The sequence below is a fragment of the Meleagris gallopavo genome, chromosome Z (genome assembly GCF_905368555.1).
Source record: "Meleagris gallopavo chromosome Z, MGAL_WU_HG_1.1, whole genome shotgun sequence".
In the NCBI taxonomy this organism is placed as follows: Eukaryota; Metazoa; Chordata; class Aves; order Galliformes; family Phasianidae; genus Meleagris; species Meleagris gallopavo.
Genome location: NC_139435.1, coordinates 66,748,211 through 66,772,926, shown reverse-complemented (window position 1 = coordinate 66,772,926; position 24,716 = coordinate 66,748,211). Strand labels below are relative to the sequence as shown.

General features: G+C 41.7%; 2 protein-coding genes and 2 pseudogenes across 2 annotated transcripts in view; 3 read left to right on the top strand and 1 right to left on the bottom strand.

The window, feature by feature from the left end:
• The first annotated feature begins 1,782 nt into the window (after positions 1 to 1,782).
• TMEM215 (transmembrane protein 215) lies at positions 1,783 to 3,136 on the top strand. The gene has a single exon (XM_085213038.1). It carries the CDS (start codon positions 2,189 to 2,191, stop codon positions 2,903 to 2,905), a length of 717 nt encoding a protein of 238 aa, XP_085069164.1. The 5' UTR covers positions 1,783 to 2,188; the 3' UTR covers positions 2,906 to 3,136.
• A 4,234-nt stretch (positions 3,137 to 7,370) lies between these two features.
• LOC146542355 (cAMP-dependent protein kinase catalytic subunit beta pseudogene) lies at positions 7,371 to 12,570 on the top strand (annotated as a pseudogene).
• Positions 12,571 to 16,403: 3,833 nt separating this feature from the next.
• Positions 16,404 to 18,406, top strand: LOC146542354 (cAMP-dependent protein kinase catalytic subunit alpha-like; annotated as a pseudogene).
• A 103-nt stretch (positions 18,407 to 18,509) lies between these two features.
• LOC109363787 (atrial natriuretic peptide receptor 1-like) overlaps positions 18,510 to 24,716 on the bottom strand; it is a 39,134-nt gene continuing 32,927 nt past the window's right edge. Inside the window, exons 18-23 of the mRNA XM_085214100.1 lie at positions 24,572 to 24,659; positions 23,515 to 23,654; positions 22,379 to 22,531; positions 21,454 to 21,570; positions 19,343 to 19,437; positions 18,510 to 18,756 (exon numbers count right to left, since the gene is read on the bottom strand). Coding sequence (XP_085070226.1) covers positions 18,592 to 18,756; positions 19,343 to 19,437; positions 21,454 to 21,570; positions 22,379 to 22,531; positions 23,515 to 23,654; positions 24,572 to 24,659 — 758 coding nt within the window. The 3' untranslated portion in view covers positions 18,510 to 18,591. The remainder of the gene's footprint in view (positions 18,757 to 19,342; positions 19,438 to 21,453; positions 21,571 to 22,378; positions 22,532 to 23,514; positions 23,655 to 24,571; positions 24,660 to 24,716) is intronic.

Genomic DNA, 24,716 nt, shown 5'->3' with positions numbered 1-24,716 from the left:
CCTTTCCCACGAAGCATGCACTCTTCACACTGTTGGTCCTGGAAACCATTCACAAAAGGACAAATTGGAAGCACTCAGTTCCACCTTTCTCCTGACAGCTTCTGTAAGTATTTTCCTGCCTGCTAACATCTTCCCCTTCCAAAGTAGATGTTCTCTCTTCCGTCTCAGTGACCCTGTCACTTAAATACCAAGAGCCATTTTTATTCCTGTTAGATCTTCTGACATGTACTGCAGTACTTACAGTATATTTTCCCCTCTGCTGATGCCACTAATGACATTTACATTTCTATGTCATCTACTGAGGCAGTTTTCCTCCCTCTCATGGACCCTGATGAAGGCTATTCCTAAAGAGCATGTTTTCTCTTTCTGCACACAACCAATTTTCAAAGAACTGTTAAGGACTGTGCAAATGTGCAAGGGGAGGTGAGGAAAGGTTGTGGAGAGGGGAGCAGTGCATCCCATGGTGTTACCAACACAATCCTGCTGGGCCTTTACCACTTTGTAGCTCCATATCTGGTTAATCTTTACCCAAGTTTAGCAGAGGGGTAGGAAAGGCATTATTCATTCTAATGCGAGGACATAAATGCTATGTATCTAAATAACAGCAGATGGAAATAAGCAGCAGATTCTCACTCCAGAAAATGCAAGCCAAAAAGCTCTGATCATTGCTCACCCTGCTAAATCCTGCTCAGTAACAGAAGTTAACGTGTGCTGAAACCCAGCTGGAAGATTTTTAATTTGCTTTTAAGAGACCAAATTGCTTCACTCTCAGCCCATCCAAGAACAGGCCAGAGCTCTAAGTGAGTTTTACAAGGCAGCTTTGTTCAAATTATGATGATAGTCCTTTGCGAAACTTCTATCTCAAAATGGAATCGCCACCACCAGTTCAAACAGCTGTCCCCAGGATGCCTCCTTCCTGCTCCCTCCCTTTAAATTAAGGCATGGAAGGCTATCACCTGCGACCTAGCTCATGAAGGAAGAGTCCAATGAGGCAGAAACTATGTCCTTTAAGGAGGAGAGACCCGTGGGTGGTGTGAAAATGTACAGTACAGGGCCACTTTGTTCTTTGTATACTGTGGGAATGGTGAATAAAAATAAGACATTTATGTGGCTGGAAGATGAGCGTTTATGTTGTTGATTTTTCCATATTCCTGGTCTCAACAGTAATTTGACTGTTAAGGAGTCATGTTATTGTGATAACTGATCTCAGTCTCAGTCTGCGACTTTTTTATCTCCCAGCACCTGTGCTCCAGGTGAAAGCATTACTCCTGGTGCCTCTAGCAGTCGGTGCTGAAGCATGCTGCTGGTGGGGCTCCTCCTTCCTGTCACATTCCCACACGTTGAAACGGGGATCTGAAGATCCCCTCCTGCATTCAGTCCGATGCTGTGAGCTACCACCGCTCATTTACACCACAACACTGAGCAGCCCCAGCAAAGCCAATTTAGCACAAGCACCACGGGACCCCAAGGCACATCCCGACAGACGGAGGGGTACAGTGGAGGGGGAGGACCAAGAGAGAAGCTTTGCATAAGACACGCTCCAGCGGCACTGCAGCGTCTCCCAAGGCTGTGCTCCCTGGCGCTAATCTGTCCGCTGCAGAAAGTCCCAGCCCCGGGCCGCGCTGCCCGTCGGGGGAGCGGTCTGACGGGGCTCTGCAGCCCCACTCCCGGCAGCTGCCGACGGAACCGCGGCGGCTGTCATCACCCCCAAACCCAACCTTCCTAAAGCCAACCCCCGGGCCCGGCGGCGGCCTCCGTGGGCGGTGCGTGTACTCACGGCTGCGAGGAGGAGGAGGAAGAGAAGGAGGAGGAAGAGCAGGTGTCCCTTGCAGCCAGAGTCCTCCTTCCCCCTCCTCGCGTTTTCTCAAGTCCTGAGCTTCTCCCCCTCTCCCCCCCCCCGCGCAGGCTGCGGGGCCGGGCCCACGCGTGCCCGCCGTCACGAGTGGGAGGGAGTGGCGGGGCTGCCGGCGGGGGGGCTGCGACTTGCCATAAGCGAGTGGCCGGCTGAGCGCGGCGCTGAGCGGCTCGGGGGCGGCAAGAGGGAGGCAGCAGGCAGCGGGCTCCCGGCCCCGCCGTCCTCCGCGGAAGCCGAGGGGGAACCGAGCGGTGCCGGCCGTCGGTGCCTCGCCGCCGGGAAGCTTCACCTACGGCTGGGGAGGGACCGCAGCGATCAGCGCACACCGTCGGTATGGCGCGTACCATGAGACCCGACGACATCAACCCTCGGACGGGGCTGGTGGTGGCTCTGGTCAGCGTCTTCCTAGTGTTTGGCTTCATGTTCACCGTGTCCGGCATCAAGGGGGAGACCCTGGGGGACATCCCACTGCTGGCCATCGGGCCGGCCATCTGCCTGCCAGGCATTGCCGCCATCGCCCTCACCAGAAAGACGGATGGCTGCACCAAGTGGCCCAAGAACAAGTGTCCATGCTGTAAGGAGATCAGGGACCGGGATGTGATGGAGCTGCTGAGAACTCCTTCGGACCTGGAATCTGGCAAGGGAAGCTGCGATGAACTGGCCAAGAGGGTGTACCAGAAGGACCGGAGAGTGTTGCGGGGTGAGGACTCGGTGTCCATCTGCACCACCACCACCACAACCACCACAGGAGAAAGCAAGAGCCTCATCAGAAAGGTGGACCAGGAGGAGATGCTGAGGTACCTGGAGACCTGCTACCCGGAGATGCCGGGGAATGTGTTTGTGGGAGATAGCTTCACGTACAGTGCCTTAGAGAAGAGCTCTTCTCCCAGCAGGGACAACGCTGCTTGCCCAGACGTCGAAGACAACATTTTTGTTGCTCCCAAAGACAGTATCATAGTCTGCTCTTACAAGGAGAACAGCCCTTACGACAAATACTGTTGTTACATAAACCCTACTGGAGTCGCCTCGGACCAGGAGACCATAGTGTGAACAGTGCATACTTTATGTATATGTATGTATTTATACAAAAAACTACAACAACTTCTTGATAGGGGATAATATAGCTGACTGCACTGCATGGAACAATCCTGTTACTATTACAATTTAACGTGGTATGTGACTGATACTCAAACCTTTTGTGCCTGAAATACTTTCTGTAAGTAAATAAGCATGTTTAAATGTTAAAGAATTCAATTTTTCATTTTGGAAAAAAAAAATCTATTTCAGTTTTCTGCCCTTTAGTTTTCCTGCTGCTCATTGTACAAAGACCCACAGACACAGAGCAGGAGGTCAGCAGGGATTGGGAGCTGAGCCAGGATTCTGGAGCTGTCTGTAGGAAGGATGGGAGCCTGGAGAGGTCTTAGCAGTGGTGTTGCTTTGTGTGGGGAGGGATGGAGAGATGTCAGCATGCCCTCCGACCACTGGCTGATGTTGGGAAGTATGGAAGCAGTTTGCTTCTTCTTCTTCCTGTCAGAATTTTATTTTCCTGTTTCAAGAAAGTGATGTGCTAACTCTGTGGGCTCTTCTGAAAGTCTTCAGGAGCCACACAGGCTCAGGGGAGTTTTTGGAAGGATAATGCATTAACCATTGCATGAAAGATACAGGTTTAACTCCAATCCTTACTGATACCGAGTTCCCTTGAATGTTTCTAACACTTTTGGATTTTGTAGGCATACTTGACAAAGGGATTGCAGTGTGATCATGGCACAGTTCTTGCAGGGAATAGGAGCAGATGTCAGTAGAGTCAAGATCTTAAAAATATATTTCAGTAACTCTTAGGGAATAGACTTACATGGGTTTTGCTCAGTGCTGGATCTGTTGTTCAGAAGATGTCATTTTTTATGTGCCTTTTCTACCTTGCCATGGCTGATGAATGATCACAGTTCATACAGGGGTGGAGGGATCTGAGGACCTGGCTGACAAATGGTTTTGTTCACTACATATAGATACACAGCACGAGAAATACAGGGTAATAGAATTAACCATTCAAAACCCGTGGCTTACACACAGAAATGCAAATTCTGCCTGTTCTCTCCCACAGAAGATAGCATGTTCCATGTAGTGTATGAAATTTTATCAGCAGCCATGTAGATATCACAGAGACGTGATATTGTGTGATGTGTATGCTGAACAGCTGCTCCAAGGGCTGAGCCTCTAGTCTAAGAGTTACTAAAGCATGGAGTCATTTGCAAGAAGCTCTTGGTTCCTGACTCCTATAATTCATAACCACTGGAAAAAGTTCCTCTGTGATAGCAGTCCTTACAGTGCTCTCATTTCAGCAATTTTCAATCCGCTGTAACTTGCATCAGGCAAAAAAAAACCCAACACCTGAATTATCCATGTAGAAAGGAAGAAATGCAGCCTTTCTCTTGTCACACTCTGAGACACTGTGTAGAAAGTGGCAATGAGTTTCCCACTGAAAGAAGGTGTTTGCTAGCTTTGCTTACTATGGTAGAGTTTGGAAAGTGAAGGGCAACTTTATGCATCCTCTCATTTACTTGTTTGGAAACATAAGTCTGGTTGTCACAGACTAGCAGTCTCTGAAGAGGTCTGGGTTTGGGAAGGGTTTCTTTCTGTCAGATCAAAAGGGATGCTTATGCTGAAGACAGGTGTTGGTGGGACATCTGGATGCTATTAGGAGAAATTAAGAAACTGCTGGCTAGTCTGAATCAAGTAAAGCCTCTTCATAGATGGTTACAGTACTGTGGGAATAAATCAGTGCTCGTACTCTGCACAATCCAAATGTCATCTGCCGAGCAGAGGAATTTCACTGGAACAGATCTCTACCTGAGCCGCTCAGCTCTCAGGTCCACATAAAGCACTCTGCCATTGTCAGACAGGTCTCCTGCAGGCTCAGCCATCACGGGACCTTATTCTGCAATGTACAGAAGCAGCATTTTGATGGCACTGGAAAATCTGATTTCATAGCCTCCTGGAGTCAACAGCTGAACTGCTGTCGAAGTGCCTGGCGAAGAGCAGGGTTCTTCATTGCACTCTGCTCCCAAGGGGCAGAGCTGAGGTCTCGGCATGTGCCCATGGGTGCCCTGCATCCCTGAGGTCAGACCGCCTGGGGAGAGCAGGCTGTTGGGTCCTGAGTGCTGCCTCTGCCCAGGCTGTGAAAAATCTTCTGCCTTGCATAAGGCAGCGCAGCGCCAGCCTGCTGGGAACCTAGATTTGTACACTTCTGCAAATATATATAGGAAGAGGTCAAGTTTTTCCATTTTGTCTAGGATTAGCTGTTCCCTGTCAAAAGTTATAAGGGTTTTAAGAAGGCGAGGCAGCAAACTCCAGTGACAAATGGAATGGTAAATACATAACTTGAGATATGCAGATCTAAGGCATGTGCTTTATTCCATTCCTACCCTAAAACCTAGAGAGTATTTTTATTAAGAAAAACTTTAACGGCAGTGAAATTTTCCCACAGTGTAGGAAGAGGCATAAAAACGTACATTTAAAACAAGATGTTTCCAGGCAATGTCTTTCCTTCATCAGACTAATTGAGCTAAGGTTTTGCAGCAAACTGTGACTGTAGGCAGTATGTCCCAGCCAGTTCATCATAATCCACTATAAGGTTTTTATAAGAGTTTGTATTGCCTCTCACATCTCTTTCTCTATGATTTTTTTTTCCATTCCCTTCTGCTAGCTAAGAGAAAATGAAATGGACATTGATGAGTCTGGCAATTTAAAAAATATGAATTTGGCCATTTAAAAATGGTTTCTTTTTCTTTTTTTTTTTTTCTTTTTTTGTTTTTTTTTTTTTTCAATAAAGTGAGCTTTTTTCATCCACTGTTATTTTGCCAGGAAAAATCCACTGCTTATTTGATCAAAGACAGCATGACAGCAGCCTCAGGCTTTTTATGCAGATAGCCTGGTCAGGCCAGAGAATTACTGAGGCTTTATTTTCATTCAGCTCATTGGTCTCTTCTGATGGCTGCTGGAACTCATATGGTCTGATCTTGGAACAGGCACCAATAATTATATTGCTTTTCAGAAAAAGCTGCTGCTTGTCCTGAGTCTGAGTTTGGTTTCAGGATACCACAATTTTGGGTGATCCCAAGCCATGGCCTGGAGATAAGAGCTTCTTTTCATCCTTACTTTATTGTCTCTCTGGGTTAATATTCTCCTTCTCAATGCTGTTCTTGTGGTCTTGTGGTGAGAACTGTCTGTGAAGCTAAAGCCTGGTCTTGCTGAAGTCAGTGTGTGCACACTGCTCGGTGCTATGTTACAGGTGGCAGGGCATACTGATGCAGACATTCAGAGGAGGTTCCCAGGATATATAAAAATCATTTGTAGACTAGAATGTGTAGAAGTGCTGCAGTGGAGTTCACCTTTTAAGAAACAATAAGGCACAACTCAGTTGTATTCAAATGAACTTTGTCTTGCTTTGCTTAGCTTTCTGTTGGCATAACTAGCATTTTTACATTCATACAAACTGGTCATTGCAAAACCTTGCACAGAAAATCAAGAGTTTAATCAGCAAGCTTTGTCCCTCTCAAGCAGTCAGCAATATCTGGTTCTGCCAGAATGGATCCAAATGAGTGGCAAAAGAGCATCTCTTGGGATGTGTATTGCATTCGTGATCTGAGTTCTGCAGAAATGTGGTGTTCTTCCACAGGCAGATGTTTTTTTCTGTCCGATCCAAACTTACTGCAGGCTCAGTTCCAGAGAGCAGTTACCCCGTTGTGATGAGCAGAGTAACAGCTGCTGTGACCCCTTTCCAGCACTTCTCCTGATACATACCGAGGCTGCTTTCTGGGAGGGCTGCTGCTTTTGACCAGAGTGGCACAAGCTGACTCCATGTCATGCCTCAGATCTAAAAGGTATCCAACTTAATTGCCAGCTCTTGCAGCCCAGACCTGAGACTTTGCATCTCTGCAAATTACCATTCAAACCAGAAGAGCTATAGAGATGGGTTAGAGATGGGTGACTGTCAGTCATTTCTAGCCTGGCTTTCATGAGTCTTTAGGAACTGTTCTATTCATGTGCAGAGCATAAGCTGTTCTGGGAAGCTGGAATCTCAGTGTATTGCCAGTGGAACCATATTGCTAGAGAATGCAGTTCTGAGTAGTATATATTTTCTCAGTTCTGGAAGGTTTCTGCATTGACTAATGGTGCCAATAGTATTTAAACACGTTGAGGAATTTCTTAACAAGTTGACTTTAGGTCAACTTGACACAGTCTTAGCACACAATATGGGGTACTAGCTGCAAAGCAGCCCTGCAGAGCCCATTTGCAATCTGCAGTCAGTCTGAACATGTGATCCCTGCTGGGACACAGTAGGTAGGTTTGTTCCTTGTCTGGTGCTGACGGCTCTGTGATCTCTTGTGTTGAGAAACAACAGAAGGACCAGACCTAGAATTTACTTTCAATGCTTTCTAGCAGACTTTCATCATTAAACACTATGTTTCTATCCTCTCAGTGAAGGAATGCCAAATTCCACATTTCTTGACCAAGCATGAAGGTCCAGGTACCACTGGTTTTTAAATCACGTATTTCTTTCTGTTCAGGACAGCTGCAAGGATGTTCCCTCTCTATCCCACTGTCAGATGCCTGTAGAAAGGCTTAGTTTATTCTTATTGCTTAAAAACTCCATGACACATAGGTGCATATATCTATATAGATTTAAAAAAAAAAAAAAATTGTTTTGAAGAGCAGGCAACAGAACACACATACATAGCAAGAAAAATTCATTTAAGATCTACTCAAAGGAACTTTCTGTCCTTCAGACACATCACATAAATCTTCAGCTTCAACTTATTGCTGCTATCTTAAAAGCTTAAAATTCCTCATGTCCTTTAAAATAAGAGAATCTTTCAAAGGAAAATTATCTTTCTGTAAGGATGGAGTTCTTCCACCAGGCTACAGAGGGTTTGTATGTCCCAAGACTGTGTTCCATCATAGCCTCTGTGAAATCCAGGCTCCATCACTAACAGCGAACTCAAATTTCCCCCTTCTTTGCATTAAGCAGTTCGCCAGACCCTTGGGAAAATCTCTGAACCCTTGGTCAGTTATGGTAGATTCAGTACATACAGTATCATTTCAACATGCGTTTTCTTTTCTTAGGGAATGAAAAATACTTTGAAATTACTTTGAAAATCTAACTCTATACCTTGTGCTAGGAAGGCAAGAACTGAAAAAAAGAGATACTGTAGTTATTTATGAAAGTGAAAAAGACCAGAAAGGCTTTGTATACAGCACTGTATTTACTGAGTTATATTCTGGTCACATAAGAAGTGCGTTTAGTGCACTGCTTAGTGTGTGTATGAGACTTTGCTTTGGTAGCTTAGCCTGAAGGGGCTCCACAAGGAGGGACCAAGAAGAATGTCCTGCCTGGAGGCAGAACACTGGAGTTACAGGGAAAAAAGAAAAAAAAAGAAAAAGAAAAAAAAAAAAAAAAAAAAAGGTATGTAGTAGGGGTCTGTTGCCAGGAATGCCAATTTGTCTTCAGATCTCATCAAAACCCTTATTTACACATCATTGTATTCTGCTGTGGAATGCATTGATAATCATTACAACTGTGCCAACTCATGCTCATAAAGATGCCACTACAGTAGCTTTTTTTTTTTTTTTTAAAAAAAAACATTCTCTGTTTTAATGCCATTGAAATTCAAGGCAAAATTCCCAGAGGTGTAAAAAGTAAAAATTTAATGCGGAACTTCAAGGTCAATTTAGTGCCACATGAAAATCTAGCACTAGAAGTTAGTTCCTAAAAAGGATGCATATGTGCATAAAACCTGGATCAGTGCAAAAGAAGAGATACAAATACAGATGGGACAACCTTGTACACTTCTAAATCAGAGGACTGGGGCTAATGTGTTATGGGACATTAACTAGCACATCTTGCAAATTCATGTGTGCTCTTCTGAAGCTTTCAGTCATCAGGGTTCCTGTACCAACAAACTCTATAAAACCCACTCTCTCACATTTCAAATTGGTTGTTTTATATCTGTACATCAGAAAGTGCATTTTAGCAGCTTTTAAATTGGTAGGAAATGGAATTTTCCCCCATTTTCCATCGAGAGAACTGAGTTGCAAAATTTTATCTTTGGATTCTATGTTAGAATGCAATAATGTATAATTCAGTGCTTTATGCTGCCTGGTGTAATGTAGAGAAAAATTCAGACAGGAATTAGGAGAACAGAGTAGTCATTATCTGGAAAGCAGATATGTTAGCCAGTTGAAAAACAACAAGGATAATCTTGGATAGCCTTGTCTTTTTACTGGTCTAAAAAGACAGCCCCAGAAAGATAGGCTTAAAAAACCAAAGACTCTTACTATAGAGTTCAATTCGGGTAGAAGGACTACTAATAACAGCTGGGGGTCTGGGTGGTGTGGGAAAGAGGTGCCTGCCTATTCTACGTCCTGGGGAACCACGTGACAATCTCTTCTTGGACATGATCAAGACACCAGACATCCTCTGACTCCATAGTCAGGCTATGCCCTCATACTGTTTGCAAAGAATGCCTGATTGCATTTTCTTCAAACAAATCGATGATTCTGATTTCACTTCATAGCTGTAGAAAGAAGCAGACAGCTCTTCTGTTTACTCAAAAAGGAGCATGGAACTGGAGATATCTGTAAATATCAATAACAGCTAAATAAAAGATATTTGCTGGGGATAAAGTCTAACTTTTTAGTGGCAAAAGTGTCTCCTCCCAATGCCAATGGTTTGAAAAAAATTCTAGGAAGTTTTACACCTAGAAATACATTGACCATTTTTTTTAAACTTGTTGGGACTTTTAAAATATTGTGGTTATTCTATCTATTCCTCAAAATTCACACTAAAACAACAGTGATGGTTTATCAATCTAATTAAAAACTTTCATGTCAGTTTTTGCGTTATGTGATTTATTTAAACAACCTGCCTGCGTCTTCACTTTCATGTAGTTGGAGCTGCAGTAAGTAATAATCACATTAACTGTAAATAGTGAAAAACATAATCTTTACATAAAATCACCACATAACACAGTATTCACTGCATTGTTTTCCGCCACTATAGACACTGAAAGACTCAAGAAGAACTGGAAGGATCTAAGAGTACACATCACCTTCAGATCTTCAGTACTATTAGCACAGCTGTCACATTTTCTAGTAAGGGTAAAATCTTCCATGAAAGGAGAAACACATATTTATCTATATACAGAATCCTTTTTCAGAAAAGAATACCTGCTAGACCAGCTGACAGAGTCCACATCTGGGATGTCAATCCCTGCAAATCTGAAGTATCTTATAGAAAAGCATTACACGGTTGTCAGATTTCACATTGACCAGATGGCAATCACTAAGCAGAATTCTTCCATATTGCCAAGCTTGCTAGTAATTTAGGCAGCAGTTTCCAGAGTAGCTGCAAGACTTCGCTCTATTTCTAAATGCCAGGAGCTTTAGCTGAACTCTGGAGATCTGATTTTGCACTAGCCTTAGTCACAAGTACAGCCCCACACAAGGATGCTGATTCAGAGCAACAGAATGGAAGCCCTTATATTTGCAGATGTTATAAACACCACCTGTCCTTGTATTTGAAGTTTATGTTGGCAACCACTCTTTGTTATCTCAGTGTAATCAAAACCTGAGATGTTTGCAGTGTTCAAACGTAAGACACTTCCGATATAGCTGTCGAAAACATTGTGACATTATACAGGATCTTGATTTGCACTAATCTCTCTTTATGCAGATAATTTTGAACTAGACATATTTGATGTTTATAGTCTTCCTTAATCTATATAGTTACATTAGATATTCATATATATATATATATTCTTATATCTACATGTACATATATGTGCCCACAACAACACAAAAAAATCAGTTTGTGTAGCTATGTCATACCCAGGAGGTAAAAGCAAGACACACCTCACAGCCTTTATGTTGCTTTATGTATCTTTGCTGAACAAGCTGTGTAGTACAATATCTAATGATTGCTGCTTGTATGTGGTGTCTGGTAAAAATCTGCGTAGCTATTTAGCATTCATGTCCCTGTAACTTGACTATTGGTAGGTGGCACTAAAATATAGCTGTAGTGAATAAATCATAGAATCATAGTATCATTAAGGTTGGAACTCTAAGAACATCAAGTCCAACCATCACCCATCCCCATCATGCCCACTAAACCATGTTCCTCAGTGTCACATCTGCATGTCTCTTGTACACCTCCATGGATGATGAATCTACCACTTCCCTGGGAAACCCCCTTCAATGCCTAACCACTCCTTCTGAGAAGAAACTTTTCCTAATATTTGTCCAGGGTCACTGACAGTAGCTTCCAAAATGCCTGAAATAAATCTTAAGTACTTGCCAATTCAGTGAGGACAGTTCAGTTTGCATCTATAACCATCACTGCTTCTGTATTCTGGAAGATGAACAGTTCAATCTCAGTCAGTGAACAAATTGCCATTAATGGGGACTGCTATTTGAAGTCTCAGGAGAGATGGTTTTTTTCAAGAGATTGAGAAAACAGTTATGCTAACACTGGTTCTCCTTGAGCAGCACCTCCTTTGTAGGTAACCATACAGACTCTAAACCTCTAGAAGTCAACAGGAATCCCTGCATTATATTCAGCAGAATTTTGAATACTACCCAAAGATCTGTAATGACAGCTGTCAATCCAACGGTGCTCAAGGCCACTCAGCATCTGTTTATATATAGAAAACTTCAGACTGTGAACACATTAATTTTTAAACTTTTAATTCTAAAAACAACACAAAGCAGATTAAAACTGAGCTAAAACTACAGTGCTACTACAAATGGACATAAAGAACATAATTTCACATTTATACTTGATAAAAAGACCTTAGATATGGCTTTTCTAAAAGCTTAAAACACGTTAACTTGATAAAATAATAGGATAAAGTCACAAAACAGTATTATGCCATAAAGATACTGGACAAACAGATGGCTGTCAAACCGAAGCAGACAGAACACATACTGAATGGAAGAATATTATGTGAACTTTCCCTTCCATGTACAACTGGAGTATTCTACAGTTCTAATTTATACATGATAATAGAGTATGTTCCTAGTGGTGAAATGTTCTCACATCTGAGAAGAATCAGAAGATTCAGTGAACCACATGCACAGTTTCACGCAGCTCAGATGGTGCTAATATTGGAGTACCTCCACTCATTAGATTTCATCTACAGAGATCTAAAGCCTGAAAATCTTTTAATCAAGGATATATCCAGGCCACGGACTCTGGCTTTGCAAAGAGAGTAAAAGCAAGAACTTGGACATTATATGGTTCTCCAGAGTACCTGGCACCTGAAATAACTCTCAGCAAGGCTTACAACAGGGCAGTGGATTGGTGGCCATTAGGAGTGAAATGGCAGATCAACCCATTCAAATTTATGACAAATTGTGTCTGGCAAGGTAAGGTTCCCATCACACTTCATTTCAGACCTATAGGATCTTCCAATGAATTTACTTCAGGGAGATTTTTGCGAGATTATATGGAAATCTCAAGAATGGTTTAAGTGACATAACGAACCACAAGTGGTTTGCAGCTAAAGATTGGATTGCCATTTATCAGAGAAAGGTAGAAGCTCTATTCACACCAAAGTGCAGAGGCCCCGGAGGTACCAGCAACTTTGATGACTACGAAGAAGTAGAAATTTGTGCATCTCTAGCAGAAAAAATGTGCAAAAGAATTTAGTGATTTTTAGTAGGAGTAAGAGGGCAAGATGACACCAGAGCTCATGTTGGGCTCTTTGCACTGTTAACACATGAGGTGGAGCTGAGACCATCGTATGTCAAAACAATTACCTAGTTACTTCATTCCGCAGAGCTGACTGAGTTCTTTATTGCCATCCTTCATGTGTGCAGTATGCACCAACCCTTCCAACTAGGCACAATTAAGCAAGCACTTTTTGTGCAGTAATACAGAATAACAGATTGCTTTTCTACTGAACTTTGGTTTCTGTTGTTCTTTATTTCTGTGTATTGTTCATTTTTCCCCTTTAAAATGAAGTAGTTTTTTCACCTAAGAATGTTCCATTTTATTTTGAATGAGGTATTATTTGTGTGAGTGAAATGGAAGGTGTTGCTTGTAGTGTGATTTAGATGAAGTGAAATGTAAATGTTGCTTCTAGACTCTGCCAGCCAATAATTCTTGTCTGCCTCATGTCTGATGCTACAATTTATAATAATAATTTCTTAGTAGCTCAGACTTAACCTAGCCAGTATTTATAGGGTTTTTGAAGTTAGTATTTATTGCCATATAAATGTCTGCTAAATTAACTTAGAAGAAGGAGGAGTAAATGCTGCTAACATCATTTGCAATGCTTCTTTCTCACCTCCTCCCAGTTAGTTTTGGGCAGTCCAGGTCACATTATGGCGAAACTGCTGTGACTCCTTATGCTTTCTTCCCTGTATCACATATCTAATTTTGTTGGACTGTTGACCAGCTTAGCTAGACTGACTAAACTCTTCAAAAATAAATTAGTTCTGGAGGGTACTAAATAGAACTCAATAAAGTACAAGCATGGTTCACCATACGTATGCTTTGTCTTTAAAGAAAGTCAACACCAGCACTGCTTACAGAAACGTGTTCATCAACAGACTACTCCACTTATAGTGATGCATCTCACTTTACAGGAAATGCTTGTTCAGGAACAACCTTTTCTAAACTACACAGTGACTCAGAAACCTTTCTGATTTCACTGTCAGACATCCAGCCAGTAGCAGGAGGTTCACAGCTGTTTTAATCAAAGCAATTCCATAAACTGTTTTGTTAACATAGTTAGCATTAGTTAACTAGCAAGTTCATGTTAGTTGCAAGCTAATGTTAATTGCAGGTTTTCTGAGAGAACTCAGAGCAGCCAAAAACAAGAGAGTTTTATCGGACTCTCTTCTGTTTAAGAGCTTGCAATGTTTTCTCTCCTAAGATTTCAGATCTCTGTAGTAAAATGGAAGGTATCACTGAGTGTTGAGTCTGTGCAACTCGCCCAAGTTTCTACTTACTCTTCTTTCTATGCTCCAGGCAATTAGAGACTGAAGCAAGAATTCAGATTCCCATTTGGACTTGTACCCACTATGCTTGTATGGCTTCATTCCTTCTTTCATTGGGCCCTGTTTTCTGACACAATCCGTGTTTCTTTTCTCCTTTTATACCGCAAGACCAATGACTTCCACAAAGTTTATCATACTATTCAGTAGCAACACTACAGTGTCTTTTTCTTTCCTGTGGGGGCAGCTACAGATTGGACTGTCCAGCCACCTGGTTGTGAAGGGATGGAGGCTGTTTGCAAAACCTAATCAGCAGTTAACATTGAAAGCTAGCTTCTGCCCTCAAAGCTAGTGACACTGCCAGTATTAAGTATCAACTCCTGTAAAGCAAAGGCAACGACAGAGACTTTGAGATACAGGTGCCATAAAACAAGATATCAAACAAGGAGGAATTAACCCTCCCAGCAACAGTTTGGAAAAAAGGGTGAGCTGAAGAATGCAGCCTTTTCTGGTTTAAACTCTGGAGTGCCAGAAAAGGAGTGGTGGCCAACTGTACAGGCTCTGAGTGTATACCTGCTTCCGGAAGCACTGCCCGAAGCACCACCGAGAAGAGAGAGAGAGGAAGGATGGATCAGGCCTCGCCTGCTCACGCTCAGGTGCTCACTTACTGGTTTAGGCTGTGACCTGGCAATTCCACTACACTCCACCCCTTCACAGCACGAACCAATGATTGAGCAGGTAGGGGATGAGCTCCTGCAGTTGTAGTGGTTCAAAATACAATGCACATCGCAGCATACCTACAATACCTGCCACAGTGCAGAATGTTAAGGCACTGAAAGCAATTATTGGCAGTCTTTTTTGTGGTTCTGTTGGGCCAGTACTTGATGTTCCTTCTGAGGCATATCTTCTTCAGGGACCAGTCCCGGTTCCCACTTGCCAGCTCCCAGAAGCTCAGCAGTCCACCACGATGGTGATGTCACGATGTTTCTTCATGGACACTAGAGCATGCTGGAGTGAAGTTGTTGCTGCTGGCTGTGCTGTGAATTTATAACCTCAAGAAGAGTAATACAGATGTTCAAGAGGTACAAGGAGGGGTAGGTCTGCACTCCACAGTAGGACACAGGCCATATTTCAATCTTGAGTCAACACCTCCACCTGTATCAGGGCATGTCCTGGCCTTCCATACCACATACTTTGACTTGATATCTGTGGCTGGATCACTTTATCAGGTACAAAAGGAGGGGGGCAGTTCTAATTTGCCCATGGACGTGATTAATGTCCGCTCTCAATGAAAATCGGGGTGTCAACTACTACTTCTGCTAGCCGTGTATCAACCACTGGAGGATTTACTGATCCCCCAACCTCTAACAATCTCCCCAACGTACAAGGAGACTATGCCATTTTTGGTCCTATTTGCACCTTCCAAGGCCATTTTACCTTGTGTTTCCTGGGCTCTAGGTCCTCAGGGGCAGAGAGCAGAAGATTATTCATGGTGCCAATTTGTGGCTTGAGCAAGCTGTCCTTTCATGTGATTTGTATCCTAAGCGGGGAGGCCCGAGTTGTCTGCAACATTCTTAAAGCACTGGATCTGCCATCCCTTGCTTTCTCATTCAAGTCCCGCAGAATTTCATAAAGCCTCTTGGTCCACACATGAATCTGCCTTCAGAGCACCTTCAGCATTCCAGTATATCTTTCTATTTGGCCTGCTCCTTTTGGATTATTGGGCAGGTGAAACTGCCATTTGATGTTGTTGTCTTTGGCCCACTTCTGCACAGTTGCACCCATGAAATGTGTACCCTGGTCACTCTCAATGACCTCAGGAGTCCCCTGTGATATCATCAGCCTAGTTAGAGCTTTAATGGTACAGGCTTGGTTTGCCTTTGCTACAGGATAGGCTTGCACCAATCCCCTCGTTGTATCAACAGAGATTAGGGCATATTTAGCCCACTCAGATCGAGGAAGAGGATTTATATAATCTATCTGCCATTGCTGTAATGGGTTGTGTTCTCTAGCAAGATGGACTTTGTACTTTATTGTGTGCTAACACAAAATTCAAAAAGAAGAGAAAGGAATCCTCTAAGTTTTGGAGACAAACAAACAAACAAACAACGTGAAATCAATTTAAAATTTGTCTTTAAAAATTGTAACTGCTTCCACGTTGGTGGTAAGAGCAGCTCTGCATGTGTTGCTCGCTGAAATTTGGGTCCCATTCAAGCGGCAGTATTTCCATAGACTATTGAGAGATAATTTTGCTCAGCATGTTTTACTTTTTTTGTGGATTTTAGAAGGGTTTAGGATTCTATTTCTACTAGGTAGGTGTCTTTGAAAAATCTAATGTTATTGCTGCGTTTACTTCCCATTTAAGCTGAAGAAGGAACTAATGTCAATCTCTTACTATTATCATAGATCGCATATGCAGCATTAAAAGTATGCTAGCTGCATGGCAACATGGACAACTAGTCAGCTGCTTATTTAAGCTACATAAATTTACACCAGAAAAATCCCTTCTACATGAATGTTTTTGTAAACAATACTCAGGATCAGTAAGAGAATGGAAGGTAAAGAAGCAGAAGAACAGAAGCCTGTGCCAGTGCTACAAATTCCCTGGGCAGCCTGTGCCAGTGCTACCTCATCCTCACTGTGAATAAGTTACTTTGCATACTGGTAGGTAACTTCCTATGCTCCACTTTATGACAATTTCCCCTTGTCCTGTCCCCATAGACTGCTGAAAAGAGGTTGGCCACGTCTCTTAGACTCCCACATTTAAGAAACATACAAACATTAATGAGATCCCCTCTGAGTCTTCTTGTGTAAGGACTGAACAGACCCAGCTCTCTCAGCCTCTCCCCAGAGGGGAGATGCACCAGGCCTTTGGTGTGGGATGTGGGCAGAGTGCTCGCCTTCTCTGCGGCGGCCGGGAGACACAGAGACCCAGTGTGGGCCCGGGTAGCTCTAACACTGAGGCGCCGCTTTGCAAGCCCTGCCCAGCATCCGCCTGGCATCCTGCCTGTCCCACACTGCACTGCCAAGGAGGGCGACGAAATCGAGAGCCAAAGCCGAAAACAACTGTTTAAGAAAATGGGAAAGCCCCCCTCAGAATACTGCTGCTCTAGATGAGTTTGAGAGACAAAAAACTCTTGGAATGGGATCATTCAGGAGAGTTACAATGGTGAAGCATAAAGGCACAAAACTATTATGCCATAAAGATACTGGACAAACAGAAGGCTGTCAATCTGAAGTAGACAGAATACACACTGAATGGAAGAATATTACAGGCAGTGAACTTTCCCTTTCTTGTAAAACCAGAGAATTCTTTTTGGGGATGGTTCTAATTTATACATGGTGTAGAATAGAAGGTTGTTTCTGCATTAGATACTGAAAAGGGAGAATTGATCTGAAGAAGTAGAGCACAGTGTATTTGTATTTTGTAACTTGTCCTTAGAAATAGCTGATGTGAAAAGGTAGACATACCATATATGTCAGTAGCATATTTTAGAAGTATAGTTGCTGAATTATGTGATTAATTCTTGCTTGCGAAACTGCAATAGTTTTTAAATGTTCCAAAAGGTATAGGTATAGTATTATGGACTAGAAAGCATATCGTAGGGCTATTCTGTTTGCGTAAGAGATCCTCAGCAAAAGAAAAACAGACTTAAACATCAGAGAATCCATACAAGGCTGGAATGCCTTGCTCTGTGGGTGGGTTGGGATGCAACAGGCAGGCATGAAGATACTCCCCGCTACCCTCCCTCCAAGTTTATCTCTATGCAAGGATAAGCAGATGTCCAGAAACAATGTCCAAGTGGTGAATGAGCAAATGTGAGAAGTTAACTAATCAGCAATATATGCTTAGCTAGCAAAAATTGATGTTTATCCAGTATCCATACATTTAATTGAGCGTCAGAAAGATTGTGAACCTGAAGTACTCAGCCAATGAGGAACCAGGGGAGGAAGAGATAAGCATCAAGTAATAGGGCATAAAAGATTTAACGCTGTTTTCTGTGTACTCCTGCTTCCTACCGCCACTGCAATTGCAATGGAGCAATAAAATCTGCTTTATCAGAGATACCGTCCTGATAAATAATCTGGATATTTCCAACAATGGTAATGGAGTATGTTCCTAGTGGTGAAATGTTCTCACATCTGAGAAGAATCAGAAGATTCAGTGAACCACATGCACAGTTTCACGCAGCTCAGATGGTGCTAATATTGGAGTACCTCCACTCATTAGATTTCATCTACAGAGATCTAAAGCTATCTAATCAAGGATATATCCAGGCCACGGACTCTGGCTTTGCAAAGAGAGTAAAAGCAAGAACTTGGACATTATATGGTTCTCCAGAGTACCTGGCACCTGAAATAACTCTCAGCAAGGCTTACAACAGGGCAGTGGATTGGTGGCCATTAGGAATATTAGTCTATGAAATGGCAGCTGGATATCCCCTGTTCTTGGCAGATGAACTCAGAAGCACCATGGGGGGAGAGAAAGGAAGGGTGGATCAGAGTTCTCCCACTTTGGGCACACAGGTGCTCGTGTACTGGTTCAGGCTGTGACCTGGCAATTCCACTTCACTTCCCAAGATGAGTTTTTGATTTTTTTTGTTCCTCTCTTGCCACTAATGGAACAGTGGTGACAGAAACATCCACAAGGCCAAAAGACATTCTATTTTTTTACTTTCTGAATCAGAAGAGTCAACTAACAGACTGAGAGCAGACTGGATATTGGAGTCAGTGAGTGGCTAGTAAGCAGGACTTGAGACAGCATCACTCTGAAGGACACCTGGTATCAAACTAAATGAAGTTCTGTTGGGATCTTGAAGAGTCACAGATGGGCTAGGGTGTGTCTTGTGAGTAGCAGACGCTTTCTTACCTTCAAGCCAGTATGTTATCATGTCTCCTTTTCCCTAAGAAAAAAAATGAGTCATGAGGCTCTAATATTACTCATCATTTGTGTAATCATCTTTTAATTACACCTCAGATTATGTCCCAAAAGGAGATTGATGTGTCTGTCACACACTTTATATATAAGAAGACAGGCACAAAAATCTCACTTTAAAAAACAGTGTGCTAGTGGCAGCAACATAGATTAAACAATTCTTTGAAGTTCCCTCCAAAGCTACATCCAGAAATGGAATCATAGAATCACAGAATCATAATACAATAAATACTGTATAATAAATATATACTATAAATATACTAGTTGTGTTATAGAAATGTTGGTATTTATGATGTTCCTTAAAGAATTCTTTTATTTCAAGAAGTTTTGTCAGAATTGCTTCTCAAGTATTGCTTCCAAGCTGGGTGTAGCCTTTCACTCTCTGAGTTCCCAGACTTATCCTGATTTAATGCCTGAGGTACCTCTTTTGGGGGGCAGGAAACAGTCTAGTCCATGGAGTTTAACAGAGGACTGCATGGGTTAAAATTCCAGAACTCCAGACTACTTTCACACTCTCCTCTCTGAAAAGCTGAGTGTAAATGTTGCATACACACCTTGACTTGTAAATTCCCACGACATATTAACACATAGTCTCCAATCTGCTCCAACAGCTGGTATGTACTTGGACTGCACTGTATTTTAAGAGCTGGAAAAAGAGACAATTGTCATATTATTATAATGATTTAACCATTCAGGACAGAACTATATCTTCTACGTACCAAAGACTTCTAGAATTATTAATGAACATTCCCTTTTTTCATGTTTTTGCAGTCATTCCATTGTTATTTGAAGTGTTCACACACACATGCTGCAATACCCTGGCCTCTTTGTGAGGGCACCTCAGGACAAATAAATGGCTGTCAGCAAACACTACTTCTCACATCCTGCATCTCATATTATTTTTCTACTCCTCATAGCTTCCTGGCTGAAATTACAGGCAAGGAGCCCTTTTGCCTAGTAAAGAAAACCATGAGTGCATAGTTCTACCTCATGGTTTATAAAGAGCCAGTGTCTTCTTTACACAAAGTGTTTACAGCAAAGTATAAACATAAAGGATACTTTCATCCTTGTTCTGCTTCCAAGCCTGTAAATGAAAACAGGAGGAAGGGATAGTATTACCACGATTCCACTTTGTTTTTTTTTTTTTGTGTTTGTTGGTTGCTTTTTACTTAAATGTTTTTTGCTGAAAGACTCAAGATATTCCATTTAGATTAGTAATACATGTTTCAATATACCCAGATACATAGATCTGAAACATTTTTTCCAGCAGATATTTAATACTTTAATAGTTTGTTCTCGTTTGGAACAAATCACATAGCACTAAGATTCCAACTGACAGAAATTATAATTTACATTGCTAGTAATGTTTATTAGCTCATCTATTTTACAATGATCATCTGGGGGTTAAAACATGGTAACATATTTTGAGATTCTCAGATGTGTGTGACCAGAGAAAGAGAGGGAAAAAGAAAGTCATAAAAGATAAGAATCTCTGACTCTGTATCTAATTTTTCTGTGATTATGAGCCATAAGGAAGATAGATTAGATAAGCATACAGACTAAAAGATAAAGTATCAAGAATGATGGAAGCAGATTTTGAAATCATCACTTTTAAAACCATTCTAGTGACACCAGATCATACAGGGAGACTGAAAGGAAGAGTAGGAGAGAAGCTACCTGGAAGAATGACAGGAGGGGAAAAAGGTAGGTGTGTTCAACTCAGGATAGAATTTGTTTTGGAAAAATGTTTGTAATGGTGAGAAGGAATGGATCCTGCTTGATTTCTCAAATATCTAGGCTAAACCAAAGCCATCCAGTAGAGCCACTCCTCTGCCTTCCTGCATTGTAGGATCATTTTTTATCCTGAAACTTAAAAACATCTTGGATTCTGTCTAATTCAAGTCCTTTTAGAAGGCACTGCAGTATAAGCCATAAAACTATTTGGCTTCACTGCATGAATGAAAGAAACAAAAACAAGCTATCAAGGATTCGTGGAATTGAATCATTCCTTCATTTCTTTTTCTTTCTTTTTTTTTTTCCTTTCCAGTTCTTGTAGCTCAGGCTAAAATGTATCAAAAGCTGAGATTCAGATACTCATACTGGCTAAATAGAAAGCTTGTTAACTAAACATGGAGCTCTGATATCCCCTGGGAAGAAGTGAAATCGAAGTTATCTCCACAGTTTATTCTACAGAGATTTTGCTCTCATCTCTTTGCTGAGATATATAACCTTCTGTACTGGCTAAAGACAGACACAGCTCCCATGGTGTCTTGCTATCTCCTGTGTTCTCCATTAGAAGAAAGTTACTAGTAAAAAAAACACATAAAGTATTTTTCCTATAAATTCAGCTGGGTTCCAGATAAGAAACAAAACAGTGAACATACCACGTACCTTCTTCTGATCTTCTCTAAAGTCTGTTTCTTGTGTACTGTTATTGTAGAGAACTTCAAAGCCATGAAAATGCCCCTTAAAGATTCGACGAATTGAGGGCATGCTGTTACAAAGGTTTTAGGAAATTGCACTGGCAAATTTCCCCACAGGCTATGAATCCAGAAATCAACACCTTCCTTACAGAAATTTCAGTAATTTAAACAGGACAGGACTCAAAGTTAAAAAGCATAACATTTGTTCAATACTCATTAAGGGATGGTCAAAACTGCATCTGCAGTTTGCTCGTCATTACCTTCACTGGTAGATTCCATCCTGGAAGCTGTGTTCACAGTATCTCCAAATAAACAATACCGTGGCATCTTGGTTCCAACAACCCCAGCTACAACTGGCCCTGTTAAAGAAATGGAGAAAAAAGATATTTTCTGTTTTTAAATCATATATTTAGCCATATAACCTCCTAGCCGTTTCCTACATTATCTTGTTTGTCATTTATTGATAAGTAAGGACTAAGTGTCAGTACTGCCTCATATGGGTTATATATCAGGTTTACAGATGGCTTCCAGACCATGGAAGAATGTGCAAAAAGAGAATGGTGGAGGAAGTGAGGATGAGATAAAGGCACAGTGCATGAATTAGAGCACCTGCAGAAACTGTTTTTCAGCACCATAAAATACTATTTTTAGGGATAAGGAAATAGGAATCCTCCGAGTAGGAGCTACAAACACAACACCCTCAAGTCATGTGGAAAACTGGGAGTAGGAAATATCCTGATCCTGCTACAGGCAGAAAATGTCTATGTCCATCAGATATTAGTTTTGATTTCTTCATGTCAGCCCCAGGAGATTTATGTAAAATTTGATCTCTTGCTGAGACAATAGAAGCTGCTCAACTTGCAGACACTTGACTACATAGCACATACCCAACTCTATCAGGAAGAAGCTGCAGCCACATATCAGTTTAGATCAGGCAGATGAGAGTCTGAGAACGAAGGCTAGACTGAAGACCCAAAAGCAACACTGTTTTGAGAGAACAACTGAAAGGAGAGCACTGGAGCCATCTTTATGTACCTAATGAACCCAGTATTTTATTCTGTGGAGATGACCTCTCTCAATTTACTTTATTTTAATTGGAGAGGAAACACATCTAACGAGACATTTGATAAACCAGAAAGGAGTTCTTTTGTAGCTCTCCCAACATACCTGAATGTATTCCCGCTCTTATCTTTAGAAGGGTGTTGGGCTTGTGTGGGATCTTAAAAGTCTTGCAGACATTCACAAGGTCTAAAGCCATGCTTGCAATCTCACCAGCGTGAAGGATCCCATTCTCTTTGGGTACTCCGGACACTACCATATCTTAACACAACAATACAACTACGTTAACCTGTGACATTATACACACGCTTATCAAAGTGTCAACATAACATTAAAAAAGCCCTATTCCTTTCTATACTGAGGCACAGTTGTGTCTACTAAGCAAATAGAGTCATCCATTGAAAAAATGTTGGATTTCATTCTTAGTTTTCCTACACTTCCTTCCTCCCCCATCACTCTCTTGAGGATCTCTGAAAAGGGGACCTCTTGGTGCATTTCTTCAAGAATTCCATGCTCTACAAAGCAGACACCATACTACAGAAAAAAGTGTTGGCTTTTGTGGGTTTTTTTTTGGTTGTTGTTTTGTTTTGTTTTGTTAGTTTTCCACTATCTTAAGAATTCCTGATTGTCTTATCCCAAGCTTTTGCTGGATTCTGCTGGAAACCTGCTAGCAACTAACCATTAAAGCTGATTTGGATGGAAATCAGCTTTAATGGTTAGTTGCTAGCAGGTTTCCATGAGGGCAAATATAATCTTTTCCTAAAAATCCAAAAGTAGAGGCAGCCAAGCCCATACAGAACGTAATAGGGGGAGAAGGCTGCCAGAGTCTTTGGGGGAAAAATAAAACAAAAAACAAAAAACCACATAGTATAGATTAGGAAATTACATTTATGTTCCCATGCAGAAGGTACATTTTTCAGTTTTGTTCCCATGAAACAAAAATTGCCAACTGTGATTACTCAGTTTCCAAGATTGCAAATCAGACCTTGCAAGTCAAATAAAGAGTGGGGGCTTTTGCTGCACCCCAGTATCCCATCCACAACATTCACCAGCTGTAGAAATGATGAAATACATGCAATGGAGATGTTCCAAAAGTTTGCTGGGACTTTGCTAGGACTTCTTGCCTATTTGTTTTGTGTTTCTTCCCAGTGGTGAAAAGTTTTCTAAGACTCCTTCACCTGCCCTTCCTTGTCATCAGTCTCTATCTTGATGTCCCAACATTTTCCACAGTTCAAGGAACTTACAGGCATCTCCTATCGTCTCCACCTTATAAACATCATAGTTATCTATGATTTCATCGAAAGTGGTATAAAGCTTGTTCAAGAGATCTACCACTTGGTAAGGTGTGCTGCTGCTGGATAGCTGAGTGAAGCCAACAATGTCACTGTTAAAACACAAAAAAAAGAACATACGTACTGTCTTAACCATAGCAGTCTGGTAATTTTAGACATTCAGTAACAATTAGCTCAGACTTCACTTTTTCACTTTGTTTTTGGCTGGTGATCTTACAGAACAGTTACATCTTAAAATGTTTACTTAAACTAAAAAACACCCCTCCCATTTGAAGGGACTGACTAACCTAAGTCTTTCTGCTTAATAATGGAATAAACTTTTGGGTTTTTTTACAAGTAGACTTTAATCTGTCAATCTAATTAGTCTCTAATTTTAGTTTATGTAAAAAAGAAAAAAAACGTAGTATCTATCCATTTTATTACAAGAGAAGATTTAATTTACGTGATGCTACAAGCACACGTAATGACACCAAGTGTCAAAAACTGTAAAGATATGCTGACTCTAAGGATGGATATGTTTCCTTTACATAGCTAAATGCTGGAACCTGTATTTAGGCTTGTCCTGTGAAATGGATATGAGTGTGTGTAACACCTACAGTGATGTGCTGCTCTGTGTTAGAGCTCTGCAGTACTCTCATTTTTCTTTTAAATAATTCTAATGAAAGAACTGAACCATAGAATCATAGAATATTCTGAGTTGGAAGGGACCCCCAAGGACCACGGGGTCCAACTTCCAGCTCCACATAGCATCACACAAATCCAAACCCTGTGTGTGAGAGCGGTGCCCAAACGCTCCCTGAGCTCTAGCAGCTCGGGGCTATGCCCACTGCTTTTGGTAGCTGTGTCATGCCCACCATACTCTGGGACCCAGCCTTAGAATCTGACAATTTTGATAGGCACTTATTTGCAGTCAACTGTTGCCACCTGATACAAGCAGTGGTAGTTTAGTGGAGCCTAGACGCTGCTAGAGAAGGAGTCAGTTCTATTCCTATTGTTCACTTTTATTTACCTGAAAAAGATGGTGGCACTTAAGTAACTTTGAGCTTGTGCACGTTTTCCTTGCCTGAGATCATCCGCTACTTGCTTTGGCAACATACCTGTTATAGGAGGTAAAGCATTTTTAATACTTTGACATAGATAAAAGAACACAGTAA